General features: G+C 39.7%; 1 protein-coding gene across 8 annotated transcripts in view; it reads left to right on the top strand.

Moving 5' to 3' along the window:
- RASGRF2 (Ras protein specific guanine nucleotide releasing factor 2) overlaps positions 1–24669 on the top strand; it is a 188817-nt gene that overhangs the window by 73303 nt on the left and 90845 nt on the right. For all 8 annotated transcript variants that reach the window (XM_053912178.2, XM_053912176.2, XM_053912175.2 and 5 more), the window contains exons 5-12: positions 3290–3543; positions 6812–6891; positions 7277–7470; positions 12324–12433; positions 13108–13226; positions 20205–20365; positions 21226–21292; positions 21822–21958. In XM_053912178.2, the coding sequence (XP_053768153.1) occupies positions 3290–3543; positions 6812–6891; positions 7277–7470; positions 12324–12433; positions 13108–13226; positions 20205–20365; positions 21226–21292; positions 21822–21958 (1122 nt within the window). The remainder of the gene's footprint in view (positions 1–3289; positions 3544–6811; positions 6892–7276; positions 7471–12323; positions 12434–13107; positions 13227–20204; positions 20366–21225; positions 21293–21821; positions 21959–24669) is intronic.

Raw genomic sequence — 24669 nt, 5'->3', positions numbered from 1 at the left:
TTATTGTTTCTTTCTTGTTTGACATTCACGAAATCAGCATGTCTTTTCCATCTCACTGTTATTTATAACTGCACAACTTTTGTAATTAATCAGACACTGGCACTCAGTCCAGTCTCCTGTGTTTGCTTTGTGTCATCTAGGTTTTGAGTTTTGTGACCCTAATTGTCCTCTGTAAAGCTCTTACCAGCTTTGTTAACATTATGTGAAAAGCCTCACCATTAAAATCTTTAGTTCTTAATTTTTTTCTTAATCCTGTTTTCTATACCAAGTAATTATTTCTTTTCAGTTGTAACAAAACTTTAACTAAATATTGCTTAGAATTTGAAATAGAAATGTTTCTTAGGACTACATTATAATGTCTTTGGCTTTTAAGAAATAACAAAATAAAATAACATCATTTTTTTAACGAACTTATAACTTTATACATTGAATTCGGTTCATGCTATTGTGTTACAAGATTAATATCATTGCCTTCCTTTTAATAGTATGCAGTTGCACATGAGCAAAGAAATCAGTAAAATACAAATTCCAGTCCAGTGGTGGAAACTGGTCTGTCAGGAAGGAAATGACCAGCTTTTGCTCAGCAGGAAGTAGCTGTCCAAGTGAATAGAGAAGTTTTATTTAAAACAAAATTTAATTCAGTTGATTTTTTAAAATACTCTGTTAAATGGAAGAATAATGATAAGTACTTTTTACATGTAATAACTTTCTATTTCTTAGAAGAAATGACTTTTTAAAACCTATTTTTAAACTTTTTAAATAGATTTTGAAATTTACTCTATTGTTTTTCTGTCTCAAATCAAATTAATGTCTGTGTGGAAAAAAGGGCGTTTACAAATGAATTAGTTTCTCTAGTTTCATTTTGACAAATGTCAACATAATTTTTTAACTTCAAGAGGCCAAAAATTAAAATTGATTATAATTCACAGAAATTTATCATTAAATTTCTCCAAATAATATACATATAATTTTCCCCTATATAATTTTATTAATTTTTATTGTTTTGGTTAAATCAACTGTATGAATGCCTGTAGAAAATAGATAGTATGCTAATAACATCAGTAGGTAAATGAGAGAACTTTGAACATTGCAAAAAAAGAGTAGTTGTTTAAATACATGATAATTTAGACCCCATGGATCAAACAGTATGGAAAAAATAAAAAGTGTAAGAATGTGCTGAATAGGTAATGATGATATTAAAAAAAGATTTGGTAGTGATGTAATGCTGTTAATTATAAGTGAATCTGCAACTTGCTTTGTTGCTGAATCTGCCACTTAAATATAACAAATCCTAATGAATTATCATATAACCTTTATATATTTAGAAAGGACCACAGATATAATTGGTCAGTTATTTTATAGATGAGGAAATGGAGGACCAGAGTTCAAGGCCACCCCCAAGGTTAGATACAGAGCCTTTGGGTTAAGGATTATGACATACCCCTGTCTGCTTAGCACCCAGCATTTAGCTGGGTTTTAAACAATGACCAGTGAATGTTTTTTGGCTAATATATACAGACCAGTGCACTTTGTGAGGTTTGCTTATTACTTTGCAAACCTAGGGAATTCAGATCAATTTTAAAGGCTATCATATTTTCTACAAAATTGATTTTAACTATATTTTATGCTTCTTTTCACAAAATAATAACCATTGCAAATTATTAACGTGTATTTTGCCCATGTGCTGAAACAGAGAGTCTTTAGGGTTAACAAAACGCAGGTAAAAGAACACCAGTTCTGCTTGTAGCCTTCCTACCTGTGTGATTTACCTGAAATTTAATTTACTCATCTGCGGGAGGAAGCAGTTGGATGAGCTCATCTCTAACACTTACTTTTAAACTTAATAGAGTGGCATGTCAATAACAACACAAAATCAAATGACCCAATTATAAAACAGGCAAAGGAATAGACATTTCTCCAAAAATGGTATGCAGTTGCCCATTCGTATATAATCTCTGGAGACCTCATATACACACGAAAGGGTACTCAACATCACTAAGCACTAGAGAAACACAAATTAAAACCACAATTTAATATCACCCATACCTATTAGATGGCTACTCTAAAAAAATCCCCCAAATATTAAGTATTGATAAAGATGTGGAGAATTTGAAACTTGTACACTCTTGGTGAGATTGTAAAATGACTCAACTGTTGTGGAAAACAATATAGTAGTTCCTCAAGAAATTAAAAATGGAACTACCATCTGACCCCGCAATCCCACTTCTGGGTACACACCCAAAAGAATTGAAAGTGGGGTGTTGAAGTGATATCTGCATCCCCACATTTATTGCAGCATTATTCACAGTAGCCAAGAGGTGGAAGCTATCCAAACGCCCACCGAAAAAAGAATGGGTTAAAAAATATGGTGCACGGGTACCATGGAATATCACTCGGCCTTAAAAAGTGAGGAAGTCTTGGCACATGTTACAACATGGATGAGCCTCGAGGACATTATACTGAATGAAAAAGCCGGACACGGAAGGACAGATACTGTGTGACTGCACTTCCGGGAGGTGTTTAAGCAGTCAGACTCACAGAAGCAGAACGCGTGGTGGCTCTCAGGACCCGAGGGAAGGGGACAACGCAGCTTTGCTATTTCATGAGTGTAGAGGTTCGGTTTGGCGAGATGAAAACGTTGTAGGGATATGTTGCACAGCAATGTGAATGCAGGGCGGAGCGAAAATAGGTTTACACTCGGGAGTGCATGTGACAGTTTATTCTTGTATTATTATTTATTAACTATGGTATTATTTTCCACATGAACAGCTGTAAACCTACTCTTGCCACCCCTGTATACTTAATACTACTGAACTGCACACTTAAAAATGGCTAAAATGGTAAATTTTATGTGTTTTTTTACTACAATTTAAAATATTTTAAAACATAATCTGATTTTTTATTGTTGAATGTAAATCTTTCATTTTTTCCTTTCTTGAAGTGTTAATAACTAACTATGTCATATATTATTATATTCTGCTACCCATATAGACAGGCCCAAACACCTCAAGCTTATGGAAGAAACTTTTAAACCTGATAAAATTATTATTTTTAAATCATTTTTCTGCTGTCTGATGAAAGTGTGCACCTTTTGAGAGAGCAGTGTTTTATATGGCACAGGATGGACACCCTTACTGACGGACTTAAGAAAGCCTGTCTCACAGCTCCCTGAGATTTCTTTCTTTTCTTTCTTCCGTTCTTTCTTCCTTCCTTCTTTTCTCCCTCCCCCTCTCTCCCTGTTGCCCTTCCTTCCTTCCTTTTTCTTTCCTTCTCTCTCTCTCTTCTGTAGGTTCAGAGCTTCATGCGAGGATGGCTGTGTAGAAGGAAATGGAAGACCATCGTGCAGGATTACATTTGCTCTCCTCACGCTGAAAGTATGAGGAAGAGAAACCAGATTGTGTTCACCATGGTGGAGGCTGAGACGGAGTATGTGCACCAGCTCTACGTCCTGGTCAACGGCTTCCTCCGGCCCCTGCGAATGGCCGCCAGCTCCAAGAAGCCCCCCATCAGCCACGACGACGTCAGCAGTATTTTTCTCAACAGGTTTGTCTTGGCATCAATCAAAGAGTCATGTAAAAAACCCATTTGTATTTCTTAAAAGAATTTTTACTCTACTCTTAAAAGAATAGGTTTCATAAATTCACTTTCATGAGTTTGTGATACTGAAAATACAAAATCTATTACTTGTGTTTCATTGTCAGTCCAAATTCGCATGTCTTGATTTTGAATCTTGGCTTGTAGTTTTCTGTTTTTCTTCCTTTTTGACATATGTTTTCTTGTCATTGTGTGGGGTATGCATGCATTGGGAAAGACTATTTCCCTCCCACTGAGGGAAATGGAGTGATTAGCGGGTCTTTACATGGAATTTATACAAAAGTGCTTGAGGAACAACAACAACTAACAGAGAGCCTGAGACTCTCTGGTAAATTTATTCACTCAATAAACATTTATAGTGTCTTTACTGCTGTGGGTTCATCAGTGAACAAAGGAAAAAATCCCTGCCTTCATGGAACTTAAATTTTGATGTAGGAAGACAGGCAATGAATAGTGAGTGAGTGAAATATGTAATATATTATGTGGTGATGGGTTTTGTAGAAAAAATAAAGCAGTGAAGGAGATAAGGCAGAAGGAGAGTGCTTGGGTGTTTGACTTAAAATTTTAGTCATTTGTTTTTGAGTCGACAGTACAAGTACAAAAGTCAAAACAACATGAAAACATCCAACAGCCATTAGAAGTCTCACTCTTACCCCTGCCTCTGCCTACTCCATTTCCCCCACTTTCTGTGTGTAACCATTTTAATTAGTTTTGATAGATCCTTCCAGTGTTAATTGATGTAGATGAAATCAAACACAGATTTTGAGTCTTATTTTTCTCCTTTTTACACAAAAGACAATGTACTTTAATATATATTTACTTTTATACTTAAACTGATATTTCCTGGACATCCTCCCATGTTGATAGCTAAAGAACCTTCTGTTAAAAAGATTGCTACATTGTATTATTTTATGTGAATATGCCATCATTTTTAAAAGTTTTTAAAAAATAGCTAGTCTTCAGAAAGGCCAAAAAAATAAGTTAACATTTGAAAAAAGGCTTGAGTTGTTGAGGAAGTCAGCCATGGGGCTACCTGGGGGAAGAGTGATGCAGACAGAGGGGCCTGCCTGTCCATGCGAAGGGCCTGAAGCTGGAGCAGGCCTGGCTTGCCGGTTTGAGAAGCTGCAAGGTCTGTGTATTGAAGGGAGTGCTAGAGCATTAACAGTAGGACATTGTAAGATCCTTTGCTTTTACTCTAAGTGAGATGGGGACATGTTGGTGGGGTTTGGAGCAGAGAAGTCACATGACATGGCACTCTCTTTTGAAAGGCTCACTCTGGCCTCCCTGGTGAGAATAGGCTGTGGGGAGATCAGTAAGCTCGGTGAGAGGTGGTTACAGCAAGGAGGCCTGGCAGGTGGCTATTGCGATAACATGACAAGAGAAGATTGTAATGGAGAAAGTGATTAGTGATTGGATTCTGGGTATATTTTTAACATAGAGACAGTAACATTTGTTGATGAGTTTGATGTGGATTTTGAGGGAAAACAAAAAGCAGGTAAGATTTCAAGGCTTTTGGCCTGAACAACTAGAAGTGCAGAGCTATTTACTAAATGGGGGAAGATTGAGGCAAGAATAGGTATAAGGGAAAGATGAAGAGTTTTTATTTTGGAACTACTGCATGTGAGATGCTATTTGCCATTCAAATGGAGAAATCAAGTGAGCAGGGATTGGATATTAGCCTGGAATTCAAGGTAAAGTTCCGGAATGGAGATACAAATTTGGGAATGCAATGGCATATGTTTAGTACGCTGTTAGTCTGAGAGATTACCTAGGGAGTAGGTACAGATGAATGAGAAAAGAGGAACAAGGACTGAGCCCTGGGTCATTCCAACATTTAGAGGTTAGGAAGGGGAAGAGGAGCTATAGCGAGACAGTAAAAAGGATCTGTTAGAGTTGTAGGGTGAAAGACAGAAAAGTAGGTTGTCCTGAAAATCAAAGCAAGAGGGAATGAACACTATGTCAACAAGGTCAAATAAAATCATAACTGGACCCTGGCTGGTGTGGCTCAGTGGATTGAGCACTGGCCTGCCAACTGAAGGGTTGCTGGTTCGATTCCTGTTTAGGGCACATGCCTGGGTTGCGGGCCAGGTCCCCAGTTGGGAGTGTGAGATTAATGTTTCTTTCCCTCTCTCCTTCCCTTCCCCTCTCTCTAAAAATAAATAAGTAAAATCCTAGAAAAAGTCATAACTGAGACCTGACTGTGGGTTTAATAAGTTGGAGCTTATTGGTAACTTTGATGGGGGATCAAAGCCAGAATAGAGAGGATGAGGAGATTGGAATTGGAGGGAATGGGTCTGGAAAACTCTTTCAAAGGAGAGTTACTATAAAAAGGAGCAGAGGAACAGGGTGCTACCTGAAGGTAAATAAAAAAGTATAAAAATGTGTGTGCATGTGTGCATGTGGGTTTTAAGATGAGATCAAAACCTTGGAGGATTCCATTGTGTAAATATACCATAGTTTTTGGATCCACTCATTTGAATTCTATGCAGTAGAGAGAAAGAAGGAGCTTATACCCTTTGCAACAGCATGGATAGAACTGCAGAGCATTATGCTAAGTGAAATAAGCCAGACGGTGAGGGACAAATACCATAAGATCTCACCTTTAACTGGAACATAATCAACAGAAAAAAAAGGAAACAAAATATAACCAGAGACATTGAAGTTAAGAACAATCTAACAATAGTCAGGGAGGAGTGGGGAGGGGACAGTGGGGAGAGGGGATTACAGGAACTACTATAAAGGACACATGGACAAAATCAAGGGGGAGGGTGGAGGTGGGGGAAGGAGGTGGGTTCAGCTGGGGTGGGGTGGAGGGATGGGGAGAAAAGGCATACAACTGTAATTAAATAACAATAAAAATTAAAAAACAAAACAAACAAAACAAAATAAAACCAAAACCTTGGAGGAGAGGAGTTCACGGGCCCGAGATGCCAGGACATTAGAATGTTGCTTGAGTGCACACGGAAGTCATGACAAGAATTATGACGGGAGCAGTGTTGGAGAAAAGGTGGACGGGGAGCTGGGAGCTGAGAGGTCAGGTGCTGGGAGAGCGGCTGCGGTCTGCAGGTGACTGCAGAAAGGAGGGTGATGAGAGGGGGTCTGATCACATGAGATTACAAGCGAGGCTCTGCTGTTGTGAGGAAGGAGGGAGACTTCCTTGCATTGGATGGAATGACTACTCAAAGCTAAATTATATTGTTTTTGCATTTTTTTGTAGTGAAACGATCATGTTTCTTCATGAAATATTTCATCAAGGACTGAAGGCGAGGATAGCAAACTGGCCCACATTAATTTTAGGTAAGTGTATGCTTTAGTTTCTCTTAATATGGCTAAAATTAGAGTAAGATAATTTCAACATTATTTAGCCAAAGCTGTTGAAATTTCCCGTTGTTTTGTGAGCAGCTTTAACCATTGGGCATCTGTCTCACTGGCCTTTGGGCCCTGCCCTAATAGTTACCGTTCCCTGGCTTGTCATGGTCATCTGGGACTACAGTCAGGCTCTGCCCTGGGTCACATTCTGTCAGATCAGTCATTCAGGCATCTGATCTGGGTCCCTATGCATGTGTGACACCTGGTGCTGGGAGCCAGTCTCTGCCACTCCCGGTGAGTGAACACCGTCCCCCATCACTGTAGACAATTTACCGAGCACCAAAAGAAACTGCCATTTTCCTTCTTCTTTCAGCTGATCTCTTTGATATTTTGCTCCCCATGCTGAACATTTATCAAGAATTTGTGCGTAATCACCAGTACAGCCTCCAAGTGCTTGCCAATTGTAAGCAAAACAGAGATTTTGACAAACTCTTAAAACAGTATGAAGCCAACCCTGCCTGTGAAGGAAGGATGCTAGAAACGTTCTTGACCTATCCAATGTTTCAGGTAAGTCCTCTGGGATGCATCTTATAAGTCCCCTGTTTGCAGCGCAGTGTCCCTGGTGCCTAGTATGACCAGAGGGAGGTGTGCAAGGATGCCCTCGAAGAGTTATAACACATATGCATGACCTGTCATCTTCAGCTCGACCGCGAGGTAAACAAAGTCATAACCCGCGTTCTTTCTCTGTCTAGTATATGTAAGAAAACCAGATTTTTTTGAGACAATTAAATAAAAAATGACTTTTTTGAAAAGCAGCACAATTTTCTCTTTATAGAAAGATGCCTCACAGACCTCTTTCATGAAGTCTCCTCCTTCAGCATGTTTAAAAATATTACCAGGGTTACAGAAAAGGATGCTGTACAAATGTTCCAGTGTATGCTGGTTACATAAAATGTTCTTGAGAAGTGGAGTGGACTACTGGGAAAGTCTTTGTTTTCCTGCTCCCCCCACCCCACCCTGTTGTGATTGCTGTTGAGTCTCCCTTGGCTGGAGCTCTGGAGAGCAAAAGAAAGGCCTCCACAGTCATAGAGGCTGGAGGAGGCTTGGGAGCCAGAGGCACTGGCTGGACCGGGGCTCTTGGCCCCTCTCAGGATGCTGCAGGGAGGCTGGGGCTTGTCGTGATGTTCATTTTATGGAATTAGAGCAACCCATGAGATCAATTACACATGTTCTTTCCGATATCTAGGGCTCTAGCGTTAAGAGCTCTTGAGTGAGAATTGCAGAGACCAAAATATGAACTGAATTGCTTGTTCTCTTGAAAACTGTTGATTCTGTTCTTTTGAAAAGGCATCGAGTGTTCTGATTGTGGAATTTGTGGGGCTTCTCGCCAGCCCTCCAAATTGTCACGTGGTAAACCGAGTCTCAGCATCATGCATATTAGGGTTTCTGTGGGGAGCTTTGTCCCCCATGAATGGGCATTGCTGACCCTGGTGGATCATTTTTTTAGCCTCAGAAAGAAATGTTGCTCTGGTGTGTAATTGTTTGTCTTAAAGTTTGTTAATCCTGCTTGAAGCCCTGGAAGTCACCATAGATATTTAGTACGTTTTTTGAAAACCAAAAGGATGCATTTAAAATAACTTAGGTATCGTGAAACTTTATAATGTTATTGTGTGTGTGTGTTTATGGAACTAAGTTGTTTGAACTCTTGAACTCTTTGCCTCCCTGAGGAAAGATATCACAAGGAAAAATTCAACACACAAAAAAGTTTTCTTTTTTGGTAACCTTATGAGAAATTGTAATTTAAGACTTATTTACAGGGAAACACATCTTGTATAGTACAATGTTATTTTGAGATCCTATTTGACTATCTTTCAGTTACTTCTAGGTAATGATTAAAATTCCCTAAAATGTATCTGTTCAGCAGCCCCACTCAGGTGAACGTGCAAAGGTAGATTGTGAAAGACCCATGGAACATTCGAAGACGTGCCCATCTCCCTTTCTCCCTGCCCACCGATGTCTCTGCAGGTGCCATGCAATGTAACTCTCTCAATGCCTTAAAATGGTGGACTGCACTTGCACTTTAGGTGACGTGTCCAAAAGTTGAATGTAAGGCCTTGGAGAGGCCTGTGGATTTCTTAAACATGCTGCAACACTCTTCCACCTCCCTCCCCTCCCTCCCCATGGAGTTTAAGCCCAATAACGATGACTTGGCATTTTGATTGATCCCCAGAACTTTCTATAATATCAGATGAGGACCATTGGACTGGCAATCTCCAGGAGATCTGGATGTCTTGCTCACCCTTTAGTCATAGCATGGGGAAAATAATGGAACCAATCTAAGTATATGTTTGTAAATCTCGAGACTGAGGCAGCTGAGCTCTAGTTATCTGCTGACCACTAGCTCTCCGACCCTGTGGTACATTCTCACTAGACTTGTTCTGAAAGGTTGGTTGGGTAACTATGTGGTGGTGTGAGAAGCTTGGTGTTAGTCTAGTTCCCCAACCCTCTCCACCCCTGCCAAGACTGTGGTGGCAACAAACCCTAAGATTTACCTGAAGGGTCAGATGTTGAGATTATCTGCCTTCTTCTAGACCAGGGTAACCAAAAGCCTCAGCTTGTAGGAGTCATTGCTCTGGGAGAAGCCTCAAACTTAAAGAGTTTGGCCAGAATTGGTCCAACTGCAAGAGATGGGTAAACTGAAAGAGCCTTGAATTGTGTTCTTTGCTTCCCTGTAACTATTTTGCTTCCCTATAACTATTTTGAATAGACCAAGAGGGGAAATCATCAGTTTGCTCCCTAAGAGCTTCGTTCTCGTTGGCGTCTCTGTTGTTTTTTCTTTCTTTTTTTTTTTTTTCATTTGGTGTCTCTCCCTCCTGCTGTCTCTTTGGAGTGGCATATGGAACATAAAGAAGTTTAAAGGTTCTTTATTACAAGGCCCGTGTCCATTCTATCCCTCTTGTTCCCTCTTGGTCCATTCACTAATGAGGTAAAATAGTATTGAAGGCATTTTGTTCCTCAGATGGTGGAGGTACGTCTCCGTCCCTTTGCATCTGTGTTAGCTGTGGTGCTGCTGCCTTGCTCTGGGGCAGGCTGGACACCTTGGGATGAGGGTGGGGTGCTTTACTTTTTTTTATTTAGTAAAGACAGTGGTTTGTCTGGGACTGTCTAAATTGGCCTCAGCTGCTCATAAATCCATAGGTAAGCTAATCATGAAATCTGCTTATGACAAGAACAGCAAGATTAGATGTTCTCCCGAAAGTAACTACCTGTTTACTGTAATTGGAGAGCAAGCTAATTAATGTCTATAAAGTGACAAGTATTGTTCCATAATTGAAAGCAGAATTATGATTCATCTAGATCAGTGATTTTCAACCAGTGTGCCCCGAGAATTTTTAAAACATGCAATACCTGACTATTTAGTCAGGGGCACTGACCTCTTTTCCCTTAGATTTTCAAATAAAAAAATGACAACAGTTAACACAACAAAAGTCATCTCGTGTAAATGAATCAAAATTATACCTATTGTTTTGCCAAAGCAGCAAAAATTAATATTTTTTGGTGTGCTGCAGAATTTTAGTCATTAGCATATGTGTGCTGTAAGATGGGAAAGGTTGAAAATCGCTGGTTTAGACAGTACTTTCTGTGATTCTTGGATTTTGGAGGGACAGATTTATAATCAGCTCTTGAATATACAGATGAGCTCTTTGCAGAACTATCCACTTTTCTGCAGAATGTTCTTTGCCCGCATTTTGGCTGTTTGGGCTTGTTTGTTCCTCTACTAGAAAGTGGAAAGGACCAGTTACCAAATTTCAAATCCATCCTTTTCAGTCTTAGCCAAGGCGCTCTCTGAAATAGATTGAATTCATGGGGGGAGGATCATGAAGCTATTGACTACACTTAGTTTTGTGGGTTTTCTGTGTATTGTAAGTAGTCAGGCTCTCTCACTCCTACCCTCTTTGTTATGAAAAATTGGGTACTTTAGCTGGCGATTGCCTTGCTTTTCTTGTAGAACTACTAATTTAGAGGCAGGCTGTTGTCAATTATGGGATTACGCAAAAGGGATATTTGAAAGCATACTTATCCCAGGAGCCTTCACCAAGTGGGATAGCCCTGTAGGCTGTCTTAGTGAGAAGTTTACAGGATGTAGGGGCAGAAAGCCTTTAGATGGAAGGGTCTCCTGTTCCCTACCCTCCTATGACTAGGGAGTCTCTACCGACTTGACTTGACTTGATGATAATTCCTAGGATGTGACCCCAGAGTAGAAAGTGCAGATTGATGTCTGTGCTGATGGTGCTGCCCTCTGTGCTTTGCACATAAATATGAGCATCCAATAATATTAGTAAATACCTGATGAAGGCCACCACCTGCAAGACAGCAAAAGCAGATCTGTGGATAGAGCCGCCAGCACCTCAGGTCAGAATGCAAGGTGCTACCCGAAGGGCCCTGGGAAGGCTTTATACTGGGCAAGTGCACAGTCAGAGCTGGGCTCCTGGCCGGCTCTGCCATTTACTATGCGGCCACCTTGGGCAAATTGCCAAGTCTTTCCACACTGTGTTCCCTTTGTCTGTAAAATGGGAAAGAATACTTATGTTGGAGGATTGGATGCACATGCAAACCTCAAGCACCTGATTGACCACGGTGAGCAGTCTTATGGTAGCCATTGTTCGTGTATGTTATTAAAATTAACCCCACTGCCCCTGCTTTCTAAAAAGATGTATTTTCTAAGCCAGTAAAAGAAATAAGTATGTTGAGTCACTGTAACTTGAGTTATATCTCTAGTTTATTAAAACCTTCATAGGGTCAGTGGAGTTTCTGCCTTTGATATAACTAGATAGTCTGTTTATAAACAACAGTACAAGTAAAAACAACAGTACAAGTAAATCTAATTAAATAACACTTTTTACTGCTAGAAGGAGGAATTGAGGTAAAGGAGGATCAGAATGTCACAAGGGTGAACATACCTTCATCCCATGTTTTAATTCTTAAAGAAACATTGTAGTAGGATTGTCAATTTCTAAAAAAAAATTTTTAAACAGGCAAGTGTATATAAAATACAGCCTCAAGTGACATGATGGTAGTTATATCTGTTTCCCTATGAACAAATTTTCAAAAATTATGATTAAGAAATGTGTGATCATATTAAAAATCTAAAGAGACAATTGTTTCTTTGTAACATCATCATTTATTACTCTTTTCCTGTGTTTCTGGGAAAGTTGTGTGTGTGTGTGTATGTGTGTGTGGAGTTCAAAGCACAGTTCATTTTAAATGCTTTAAAATTTACTTGTTAAAGACTGTTTTTCAAACGCCTAAAAGTGTAAGAGCAGAGACGAGCTTCCTGTGCGGGGTGCTGGCGCAGGAGACAGCGCCCCGGTGTCGCTCATCCTGCCTGCTCACTCACACCGGCCTCTGTTTGCGTTTAGATCCCCAGGTACATCATCACACTTCATGAACTCCTCGCTCACACACCCCACGAACACGTGGAGAGGAAAAGTCTGGAGTTTGCTAAGTCAAAACTAGAAGAACTGTCCAGGTATGCAGAGAACTTACAGTGAAGGCCTGTATGGGAAAGCAGTAAGTTAGTCTTCTGTGGAAACCTAATTGTATGTCCAGGGAGCAAGAAGCAAGACGCAGTCCAGCTTCTCAGATCCACCCGAAAGGTGGATGATACCTCTCGAGACCAGGTGTACTTCGGTTTCAGTTTGAGAATGTTCACATTTCTTTCAGTATAATAGAAAAAAAATGAGTTTCTGTTGCATTTTTGTGTTCATATTTGTCAGGAAGCTGGAGAAGGTATATCTTGGATTTATCAGTAGCTTTTCAGTGTCTCAGGCAGTTATTTATATCTGTACCTCTAGCTTATGCGGGATAAATATATAAAGGTCTCTGATTTGCTCTGCCTCTAAGAAATGGCATCCTAGTGGCAGTCTTCACTGAAAGCCTTCCGTAAGACGTGTTGCTGTCCTGTCGCATTTACCAGCAGCAGTCCCAGGGCACTCACAGATCGCTGACCCGCTGGTCCTTCAGAGTCATCACGCACATTGGCCTTGCTTTGGGTCAGGGCTTGTTGAAGCCGGGACGTCCAGTCCAAGCCTCACAGCCCCAGTTCTCGTGATACAAGTTCCCAGGTGGAGCTCACGTTTGCTTACCTGCTGGGGCAATGCAAAACTTCTCTGACAGTGACCCTCTCTGTGTCGTGTCTGACAGGGTAATGCACGACGAAGTGAGTGACACCGAAAACATAAGGAAAAACCTTGCCATCGAAAGAATGATCGTAGAGGGCTGTGACATTTTGCTGGACACCAGCCAAACTTTCATCCGCCAAGGTCAGTCCTTACGCAGCGGACCCACCATCTAGGTGATCTCTGCTTTCGTCCCATTATCCCTGGCAGACCCGGGAAAGCATTTCGGAGCAGGCTTGAGTTAGAGGTTTGACTGATGCGGTTCGTGCAGGATATCCCCATAGCCTTGACGGAGGCTGTGTTGAGGCCCACCTTTGCGCCGTGTCTTTTCAGGGGCCGTGGAAAACAGCAGCACAGTGACAATGAAGCGCGGGTGGCACAGCGCGTTACATTCCAACCGCGCTGTCCTCACGGGAGCCCACATTCTCTACAGGCTCCCACGAGGATGCATGGGTCGGGCGATGGGAGGGCCAGTGCCAGGTGGTGACAACACCCAGGCACAGGCCCAGGAGAAACTCGCATTACTTATATCCCTTCCCTATGGCAGTGGGGACGATGGCCTGGGTGGCAACAGCTGTCTCTTGTTCCCATTTTTCATCAGCAGTTCTGGAGGCCCCACATGGTGTGGTTTGATTCCCTGGTAGTTCCAGTTACCGCCAACTGTGACGCTTGACCCCTGCCACCCTTCAGTAATGGCAACGGCGGCTTGTTTGTGGGGTGTGCTTTGGTGGCCTCACCCAGGAAATTAAGCTTTTGAAGAGTTGAAGATATTTGTGCTAGAAACCGTGGAGGCAGAACGGCTTAACGGTGCATATTCCACCGCGGCTCTCGTTCCAAAGTGCAAAAAAGTAAACTGTACCCCAAATTCCGTTTAAACGCTTAGGTGTTCTGAGGAGGGGGAGCATGTTCCTTGGGATTGATTTGAGACAGTGTAGTGCACACATTTATAGTTTTGAATTTGGTGAGGAGTGGCACATAAATTTGGGACTGACCTTTAATGTAGTTTATAATGCGCCAATAGTATCTGAGGATAATTTGCATTTCCATTGCATACCAAAATGTGCTGCTTAAAATATTTTTTTACCTCATCAAACCAGACATTATTTGTGCTGTGCACATTAATTTTTGCATAGAATACTTCAGAAATTTAACACATGCAATTCTGCTTTCTATTTATTTACACAGAGAGAAATCACACATATGTTAAAGTTTGGGAGTATATTTTAGGAAATGGTGCCTTTTTTCATTTTTGGCTTTCACTATCAATAAAAAAAATAATAATAGTGCAGTATAGTGCTAACCACGCCAGGCCTTCTTAATTTCCCTTCTGCTCCTCTGCGCAGACTGTGTGCCCCACTCGCTTGCCTGCCCCCGTGCCTTTCCGTGTGTTGTCCTCCAGCCCGGGGGCCAGAATGCCCTTCTCCATCGCTTTCGTGCCTCTTAAAGGTCTGCTTGTCCTTCCTGGCTCAGGTCACACACCTCTAAGAAGGCTTTTTAAAATTTCCCACCCCTCCTCTGCAGTTAGAATGAATTTACCTTCCCCCTCATCTCCAAGACTCCTGGCTCCTGGTGCCTGCATTTCATTCCCTTGTTTGTTATAGGTACATGTTTGCACGCCTGTCCATCCCAGTAATTTTAAGTCTAAAGGGCAATGTTTGTGACTTCTCTCTTGCCTGGTATGATGTTTTCCATGGTAGATACCTTGGAAGATGGGCATTGGATAAATTGAATTGCTTATTGTTGAAGTGCAGTTTTGGTTGTAAGGTGTCTTATTTTGTATTATTCTTGTTGTTTAGAGTTTACTGAAAAATACTTACTACTTGACTTGAGCTTTATAATATGTGAGAATGGAAACAAAATTTTCTATTACTAGTATTTAACTTCAGAAAGAACTTTTGATTGAAAAGGATGATTATACATAAACATCTAATATATTTCTACAAACAGACTGTTTTGATCTAAGTTTGTAAAAACATCTGTAATGAAAAATGCCCCAAGTTTTAATACATTGAATAAGTCATATTTCTTTTCATCGCACCTGGAGGAAAATCAATCACAAGCCACTGCTCCCTTCAATTCAAGTCCAGATGTTATTTATTGCTTGTTCTGTATCATATGTTTAAGGCACTCCTGTCACCTATTAATATATCTGAGGTTATTATTGTATTGATGTTGACACAATGATTTGCCTTTCAACAGAATTTTTCTGTATTCTTTGGTTAGTCTGTTTAGGAATTATTCAATAACAGTGATTTAAAAAATCAGACTTTAATATGAAAGTAAAAAGTAATTGAGTTACAGACAGTTTGGAAAGTTTGCATTGTTTTGCTTTCGTTGCTTCTGTTACCACTCTTACTAAATATCCTTAACAGGCTTTAAAACCCATGGAGGTGGTTTTTTTTTTAAAAAAAACTCTTTTAAACTTTTAGGGATTCTATTGTCTATGAAATGGACTACAACTTATCTCTAATTGTGTTACTTACCGTTAGGCGTGGTACGAGGTGTGTTTCAGTTGCTGGTGTGCATGCTCACACACGTGCATGGTTGCGGTCTTAAACGGATTTTTATTCTGAGCAGTAGAAAAAATAAGTCATCCAGGTTTTCTGAAAGGTCTCTTCAGAAGTGCGGCATCAGCTCATCTTAAGTGTCAGTCTGAGGGAATTTAGCAATTGAAATAAAAGAAGTTTTATTATACATTGATTCCAATTATTAGATAGTTGATGAGTAGGATGCAAAGGACTGTATATTGCAGTGGTCTGATATTATCATTTATTTTCCAAAATCTATTCAAAGTTTGTTGAACAAATAAGTGTGTGTCTGAGGCAAAAATAGGAAGACAGTATAGCCATGTCACCAAAAGCCAAATGCTGTCTCCTCCACTTTTTTTGCTGTGATATTGGGCAATTTAATTAACCTCTCTTTGCCTCAGTCATGTCTCCTTAAGCTGTAGAACCTATATTTTAGGGTTGTTGTGAAGATTAAGGAGCTAATAATGCTCACAGGGGCATGTAGGCTAGTGTTTGTGAGATTACGACGTGAACTTAAAAAAACAAGATCCAAATTTTGGAATGAGTTTCTATTTTCAATACCATAAAATATATATAAAGTTTAGGAGGATATGAAGGCACTCTAAGTTGACATTTTGTACAGAACCCATTATGTCTAGTGGAAATATGAATCAAGAAAATTAAAGCTGATTGGATTCAGCGTGAAATGTATTGAGAATGAGTCATGGACTTTTCTCGTACCTTAATCATTCCCACACTCAAAATTATGGACTTCAGGTGTACCAGTGCTCTTTGAAATTGTAGCACGGGGTCTAGCAATATTTATGCCTTCTCAAATGCCTAACCCAATACCTGGAAATTGCTGTTCATTCTTTTTCACTACCAGTGGAATTCAGATTAATGGCATTATATCATCAAAGACACAAGAGGTAACAAATTCTGGTGAGGATGTGGAGGAGAGGGAACACTTGTGCACTATTGGTAGGATTATAAATTGGTGCAGCCACTGTGGAAAACAGTACGGAGGGTCCTCAGGAAAATAAAAATAGAACTACCCTATGATCCAGCAATTCCACTTCTGGGAATATATCTAAGGAAAACAAAACCACTAACTTGAAAAACTATCTGCACCCTCATGTTCATAGCGGCATTATTTACGATAGCCAAGACAGGGAAGCAACCCAAGCGCTCACTGATGACGAATGGATAAAGATGCTGTGGTGCGCGCACACACACAAAGGGGTATTATTCAGCCATCAAAACAGACAGACAAACAAGGAAATACTATCATATTTTGACAACATGGATGGGCCTTAAGGCATTTTACTAATGAAATTAGTAAGACGGAGAAAGATAACTATTGTATGAGAACACTTATATGTGGAATCTAGAAAGCAAAATAAACAAAAAACTATGAACTCATAGAAAAGAAGATCAGATTTGTGGTTACCAGAGGTGGGGTGGGAGTGGGGGAGGGGACATGGGAGGAACGTGGCCAAAGGCACACACTTGCAGTTGTAATAAGATAAATAAGTACTAGGGATGTGATGTGTGGCATGATGGCTGGAGTTAACACTGCTATATGATGCGTAGGGAAGTCGTTTAGGAGAGTAAACCCTAAGCGTTCTCATCACGAGGTGCATTGCTTTCTTTTCTCTTTACTGTTTCTATATGATGGATGCTAACGAACCTTACTGTGGTAGTCGTTTGACAATATATGCAAACCAAACCATTGTGCTGCATGCCTTACACTTATACAATGATGCATGCTAATTATTTCTCAATAAAACTGGGGTAAAAAGAGATAAAAAAAAGAAGAAAAAATAAGAGCAGTAGCCAGTCTTGAATGCCATTCTATGGGATTTTAGTGATTGAAATAATACATTTTGTTGCAAGTTGACTCCAATTACTAGGTAGAGATGATAGAGATGCAAAAGACTATATCCTAGTAATGGTCTGATACTGAAGAACTACTAATGTAATATTAATTATTTCTCCATTTGCATTGGCTAGAGAAGAATCTTTAAGTCTCATGGTTGTGTTGAAACATCATGTCAACTATAAGATAAAATGGGAAAAATCCATGTAACATGTTTTTTCAATATAATTAGTTTATAAACCAAACACTAGTGTTGAAATTGCTTACTTTTAACTGAGCTGTATACATTTCTGTATATACCTAAAATTCATAGTTTTCTAGTTGGATATGAGGTGAACAGTTATAGATCAAGTGTATTAGTGTGTAGTTGCCAAGGAAACATTTATTTTTTTAACCTCAAAGCTGAAATTTACAGTAATTGCTAATACATGAGTTAACAGTGTATTCTATAATTTCTGATTTATGAACTAATTAAATGCTAGAAGCATTTACCAAGGAGTATATTATTATTGAGTTTTCATAGCCGTGGTGATATTCTTTCTGAAAATGTCTCCAAATCCACTTGTCCACCCAGATGTCTGCAAAAGCCTTTGTCTTTCACTCCACCCTAACTGATGTGCTTGGATGACTCACGACCACCCATGGTGAAGCTCCCTTTTCAGGTTTCAGTGTTTATGGTGCTGAATCCACTGCCATCTCTTGGCCGTGCTGCTGTGAGATGCTACAAACTGAGAGCTGTTTACCCTCTCAGGCCTCCATCTCCCCTTCTGTAAAATGAGAGGGTGTCCCAGGTGCTCTGAAAAATCCCCTCTGGCTTTGATTCCACCCTGAGAGTCCCATGAGTACAATCCTTCTGCTGCTGTTATGTCTTCATCTACTTATTTACATGTTCTGCCTTGAGCTTTCCCCCTCCCTTCTTCACTCTTCAAATTTAATTACTTGCTGCCTGCGTTCTCTGCCAGTTTGCTCCCACCTTCCTCACCTCCCTCATTCACTCTGTGCTTGCCTGCTCCCTTCAGCAGAATCAAGCCTTCTCCCCCACCTCCGTTCCCCAGTCCCACACCCAGCCCAGGACTGTTTCCATGCTATTCTTGAGGCCCCCATAGCTGCCTCTCTCCCTCTGCCAAGGAGCCCACCTAACACTCACCTAAATAGATGGAATCTGGACATGGAACTTTTGAGCCCTTTACCACCCTGTACATCTGTAGACCTTCATTACAAAGTAGATGCCATTTGGAATATTCATGTTAATGCAAACATTTAGTGGATCATGGTTATACAATTTTGTGTCTATGAAGATTGCTTCCCCCGCCCACTTTAATTTGTGCTCATTAAAAAGAAAAATCAGGAAACCCAGAAAATGTATGAAGGGGAAACAGGTTGCCTGCAGTCTAACCTCTCAGAGATGACCACTGTTAACATTTAAGGGTTCAGTATGCACCAGATGGTGTTTAAGCGGCTGCCCTGGGCCTCTCTAAGGCTGCATTTGGGGTAGATGGTAGAGATTAACCAAAGTAGAAATAATACTGGCTCAGGCCATTTCAGAAGTCAGAGGCAAGGTATTTGCATGAATCTTAGTACTTTTGGTTTTAATATTTAACTTAGATTGGAATTTTATTTTGGGGGGAAGGAGGTCATTTTTAGGATGAAATTATATAAAGTCTTTGCAGAGCTCACATGGAATGGAAGATAGTTTTGATCACAGGAATGTCCTGGGTATAGATTATATGTGGTTACTTTCTGTTTAGATTCCACAAAGAATTTTTATCACACATAATTTAAATATAAACTGAAATAGCTGTCTTTTAAAAATAGTCCTTAACTAGATTGTGTTGAGTTATATAATTTGTATATTTTTATAATATACATGTATCATATATTCTATTTTTCAAATACAGAGTAAACTCTATTAAGCTATTTAAAATGAAAATAATGAGAGGAACTAAGAAGGTAAATGGGGTAAGGGAAGGGAGGGGCAAAATATGTGAATTAAAATAAACTATAGTATAAAATATAGTGACTTTAATATGCACAAAATCGATGGACCAGAGACATGGAAATAAAGAACAAACTGACAGTGACCAGAGAGGATGGGGGTGGGTGATAATGGGGGAAAGAAGGGGAAGGGTCATCAAGGAACATGTATAAAGGATCCATGGACAAAACCAATGTGGTAGGAGGGAGGACTGAATGTGGAAGGTGGGTGTGGGTAGGGCAGAGGAGAGTAATGGGGGGACAATGGGGAAAACTGTGATTGAACAACAATAAAAAAAGAGGGAAAAGGGAAATATATAAAAAAGAAAAAATTATATTAAAAAATTAACTATTTATCTTCCTTCAGTGCTTTAGGAAGAATTAACTCTATTTGCTTTTTATTATGTTATTTTACTACCATATGTGATTATACAATATATACCTTATTGCTAGATTAATAACTTCATTGAGATCAAATCACCAAGGACAGATGGCAGACGTGCCTCCTCCAAATCCAGTTTGGCTTTCTTCCCAACTTATTTTCCAGCTTAGAGATGAATAATTGATTCTAGAGCATTTTATAAAAATAGTAAGAATCAGTGTGACTCTTAAAACACAATGTGCTGATTCTTCTGCTCAGAGTGTAGGGATTGACTTGTTCCAATGGTACATCCAGTGAATCTTTGGTGTTTGTTGTATCAGGAAGGCTCTCAAATGTAAGAGTTTTAATTGCTGTGTATTCTTCACTTTTGTGATCACCAGGTTCTCTTATTCAAGTACCTTCTGTTGAGAAGGGGAAACTTAGTAAAGTTCGCCTGGGTTCGTTGTCTTTAAAAAAGGAAGGAGAAAGACAATGCTTCTTATTTACAAAACACTTCTTAATTTGTACAAGGAGTTCAGGAGGAAAGCTGCATCTGCTCAAGGTACTGGATTTACATGACTATTCCATTTATGTTTCATGAATTTAAGTGGCATTCAGGTTAATGTAATTATGACTTTCCCATGCACGGTTTCATAAAATATCATCACAATTGCATAGTGAGGTAGCGTACAGGTATCAGCCTTGACATTTACTTTGTTGTCACATGGCTTTAAAGAAATAGAAATTTAAATATGCATTACAGTTAGGCAGTACAATTAGAACCATAACCTGAACAAAATTATTACTAGTTGATGACTACTGAGCTACAAAAATCTTGTCAAATTACTACAGTGCCTATTTTTGTTAATAAAACTTTATTGAAACACAGCCACGGTCATTTGTGTATATTTTATCTGTGGCTGCTCTCATCTACCTTTATAAAATGGCAGATTTGAGTAGTTGCAGTAGAAATCATATGGCCTGCAAAGCCCAACAGATTTCCTGTCTGGCCCTTGACAGAAAAGATCTGCCTCTCTATACCTTCTGTTATTGGTGCCAGAACATATTGTCCAGCACCATGATAATGGCTTTCTGCTGCTTCACCTGCATCCTGGTTGGTGAGTTCAGCCTTTGCTGAGCTGCATCCCCTCTCAAGGGCCCCTAAGTGCCATCCAGCCTCCTGTAGACTGACTTGCTAAATTTAATAAACATCAGGAGTGAGAGTGGGTTGGGGAGAAGAATCATGAAGTCAAATGAGTTCAATTACTTTTATACATGTAAATTTAATTTTGGAATCTGTAAAAATTATTTGTGACGTAGAATTACTATGCTTTCTTCTGTGGCGAGGACTGTTTGCAAATCAGAGCTTCCCAACCTTTGCAAGATTCGCAGGCTCCTAATGAAAAATTGGCTTCTTTCCAGACAGGTGGGGTTCTCTCACTAATAGAATGTACCTTGATTGAGGAGCCCGATGCAAGCGATGATGACTGTAAGTTAGAATCTATTACTTAGAATTATACTAGAATTAAAAAGTCCTATGGTTTTTGTTTGTTTATAGCTAAGAAGAGCTGCTTAAAGAGGCAGTAGAGACGCTGCGAATAAACTCCCTGAAGTCATTTGTGTATGAAAAATTCTCTTGAACCATCTAACCTGTAAACCTGGTTAAACTGTCATTGGGAATTCACATTTTACTGAATTTGTCTCATGATAGTGACTTTCAGTGTCAGGCACAGAAGAAAAGAATTAAATTAGAACTCTGTAGATTATGGAAATTAAAAAACAAAATAAAACAAACCATGAAATGAAAGGGAGACCAGGATCATAATCCTGAGTAACCTACTGACCTCAGCTTTTTCATCTGCTTCTGAGCTTAAGCCTCCCCCATGCTGGAGAAGTACCACATTGCTGAAAGGAGATTCTGGACTCGAACACCGGTCACATCACTACAGCTATGTGAAAGCAGCCATTACTCACAGTATTGTATTCACATCTAATCGTTTGGTTTCTGTGTATTGAAGCCAAAGGTTCCGGGCAAGTGTTTGGACACCTGGATTTTAAGATAGCGGTGGAGCCTCCGGATGCTGCCCCTTTCACCGTAGTCCTGTTGGCACCTTCGCGGCAGGAGAAAGCTGCCTGGACAAGTGACATAAGTCAAGTAAGCAAGTGGCTTTTGACATAAGCTTTTTTTTAATTTCATGACATTAACTTTTGAGGAGGATTTTTAGAGTTGATTTATTTTTATTAAAAAATTACATCTGGTTGCTGTATATTACCACTATGTATCTTGATAGCTGGAATCATTTTTATGGTTAAAATTTACATGAAATGTAGTAATTGCATTTTCATTCCTGGGCATTTTGTACAATTTTTAAATGTAATCACTGGTGTTGAATGGTGTTAAAATATCCCTGTTAATAATAAATTCTCCAATGGCCCCAGTGGATTTTTTTTTTTTCCTTATTTGTTTCTGAGGTAGGACAATGGTGAGAGATACAAGAACAGCTAACAAGGGCTATGGTGCGAATCCACAAAGGGAGGAATCACACAAAGAAAAGATACTATCTAAAGTATGAAATCCAAAAACAAGCTGCTGTATTTCATATGAAAAAATAGGAAACAAATTTGCTTATTTTTCCTTGATCAGCAATGTCCAGTTAGAACATTGTTGCATTTATTCAGGATTTGGAAATATGTCAAAATTAGTCATGATTGGACTTGGGCATTTTAAAATCCAAGCTGTATGTTAATTTTGGCTCCATTAACCAATATAGGAGGAAAATGTTTGTGTGAGGAAAATGTTTGTGTAAGGGAAATATTAAAAGAAAGTTTGATAATTATCTTTAAAGTTGTTACCTCAAGGAAGATGAAGCAAAGAGAAGAGGCCTATATTATAGATTCTACTGTCTCTTTCTTTCTGAAGAGCTCATAGTTATTATATATAAGACTTAGGTAAAAATCTGAACTATACAATAGTTCTTTAGATATTTAAATTTTTTTTCCTGAGTGGCTGAAAACTGTGGGAAAGTAGGAAGAGAATAAATGTCAAAAATAATTATTTTTATATGTCAAAGAAATTTTTCAGACTTAGTCTCATTTGGCCTTTATAGTGGTATTATGAAGGTAAACAGAAATATTAGTCCCACTTCACAGGTGAAAAACCTGAGGTTTGGAGGCTAATGTTTGTCCAAAGTTACATAACTGTGTTGAATCGGGACTCAGACCTAATCCGGGTCTTTTATTGGCACTCTATAAACAGTCTTTACAGGAGTTTTACTTATATACACCCACAACTACTTTGATGGTGAATAAATAACTAAGAGTGAAGATACTTCTGTTTTGGCTAACAAAGGAATGAAAACGTGGGATCCCCCATATTTGCATAATTACATCCTTGTGGTGATTTATTAGTACTTTCATTAACTCTACACTGTATGAATTAATAATACAGTACAGTTTTTGTTTGTAATGCATCTCTGACCTTATGAATCATTCACTCCGAATCATTCACTGATTCTGTGACTGTTGATTGACCATTCGCCACGTGTTGCTGGGTACCTTGTAGGTACCAGGGACCTGGTGGTGGTCTCTGATTTCAACAGATGGGCTATTAGGGAAGAAAAGGAAGTAGACAACTTAGAGCAACAAAATTTTGTAAGTGTTGTGAAGCCAAGAAAAGTAGGAAGAATGGGGAGAATAGCAGTAGGCCAAGGTATTATCCTAGCTGTTTCTAGCTTCTACCTTACGTACCTGGGGCTTCTAAGATACACAGTCGATAAAAGTTTTAAGCGACCTTCCTTAGAGTGTCTGGTGCAGCATCCTTAGGAGAGAAAGACCCTTGGGTGCATGAATGAGTCTAGGCCTGGTCCTTTAAAGATAGGTACCAAATGCTTTGCCTGCGCAAACATCCCAGTGTGAGACTGTCTCCTTAGACTACATCTTGTGACAGAAGCATGCAACTCCCTCCTGTTTCTCCAGTTTGCTATGGCTAGTGTGTTAAATTGCATTAGAATATTTCTGGAATTGAATTGGAGAAGGACGTTAACAGGAAGTTGTATCTTTTGGAGGGACGATGATATCATTAAATGAAATTACTGTATTCAGTAGAGCCTTGATATTGTGCAGCTTTGGCACTTACGATTTCGCTCATTCAACAAATCGAGTTATGCAGTGATGCTATATACCAGTCAATGACAACAAAAAGTTCCCTTGCCTGGTGTAGCTTACATTCTGATGTAGGGAAGACTGAAAATGAACAGTAAACATAATAAACAAGGACGCGCTATTTTATGTTAGAGCGTGATCGGGCATGGTAAGAAGGTGATTGGGCTGCTGGAGGTAGGTGTGTGTGGATCAGTACGGTTACTCAAAGGTAGTCATCTCGTTCCGGAGAAGACATCTAAACAACTGTAGCCAGCGATGGAGATAACATGCAGCTATGCGGTGAAGGGAAAGTCGTTCCACACAGAGGGAACAGCCATTGCAAAACTCTACAGCAGAAGGACACTGAATATTTTGAGTACTAGTGTGAAGGTTGCTGTGGCTGAACTAGAACATGAGAGAGGGAAAAGACGCAAAGAGGAAGTCATTTAAGGGGAGTTGTTAAGTAAGCAGTGGGATACGGAAGTTCAGTGTTTAGGTCGAGGTGGGAGACTCTGTGCCATTTAGGTGATATTTCAGGCTATGAAGCTGCTGAGATCACCCAGGGAGCAACTGAAGATAGAAATGAGAAAAGGCCCATGGCCTGAGTGAGGGGTCAGGGAAAACAGCAAAGAGGACAAAGAAGGAACCACCAGTGCAGTCGGAGGATGGCTAGGAGGGCATAGTGTTCTGGGAGTCAACTGAAGAAAATGTGTCAAGGAAGAGGGA

Source organism: Desmodus rotundus, chromosome 1 (genome assembly GCF_022682495.2).
Source record: "Desmodus rotundus isolate HL8 chromosome 1, HLdesRot8A.1, whole genome shotgun sequence".
NCBI classification, from domain to species: Eukaryota; Metazoa; Chordata; class Mammalia; order Chiroptera; family Phyllostomidae; genus Desmodus; species Desmodus rotundus.
Note: the sequence above shows the minus strand (reverse complement) of the source record. Positions and strands in the feature narration are given on the sequence as shown.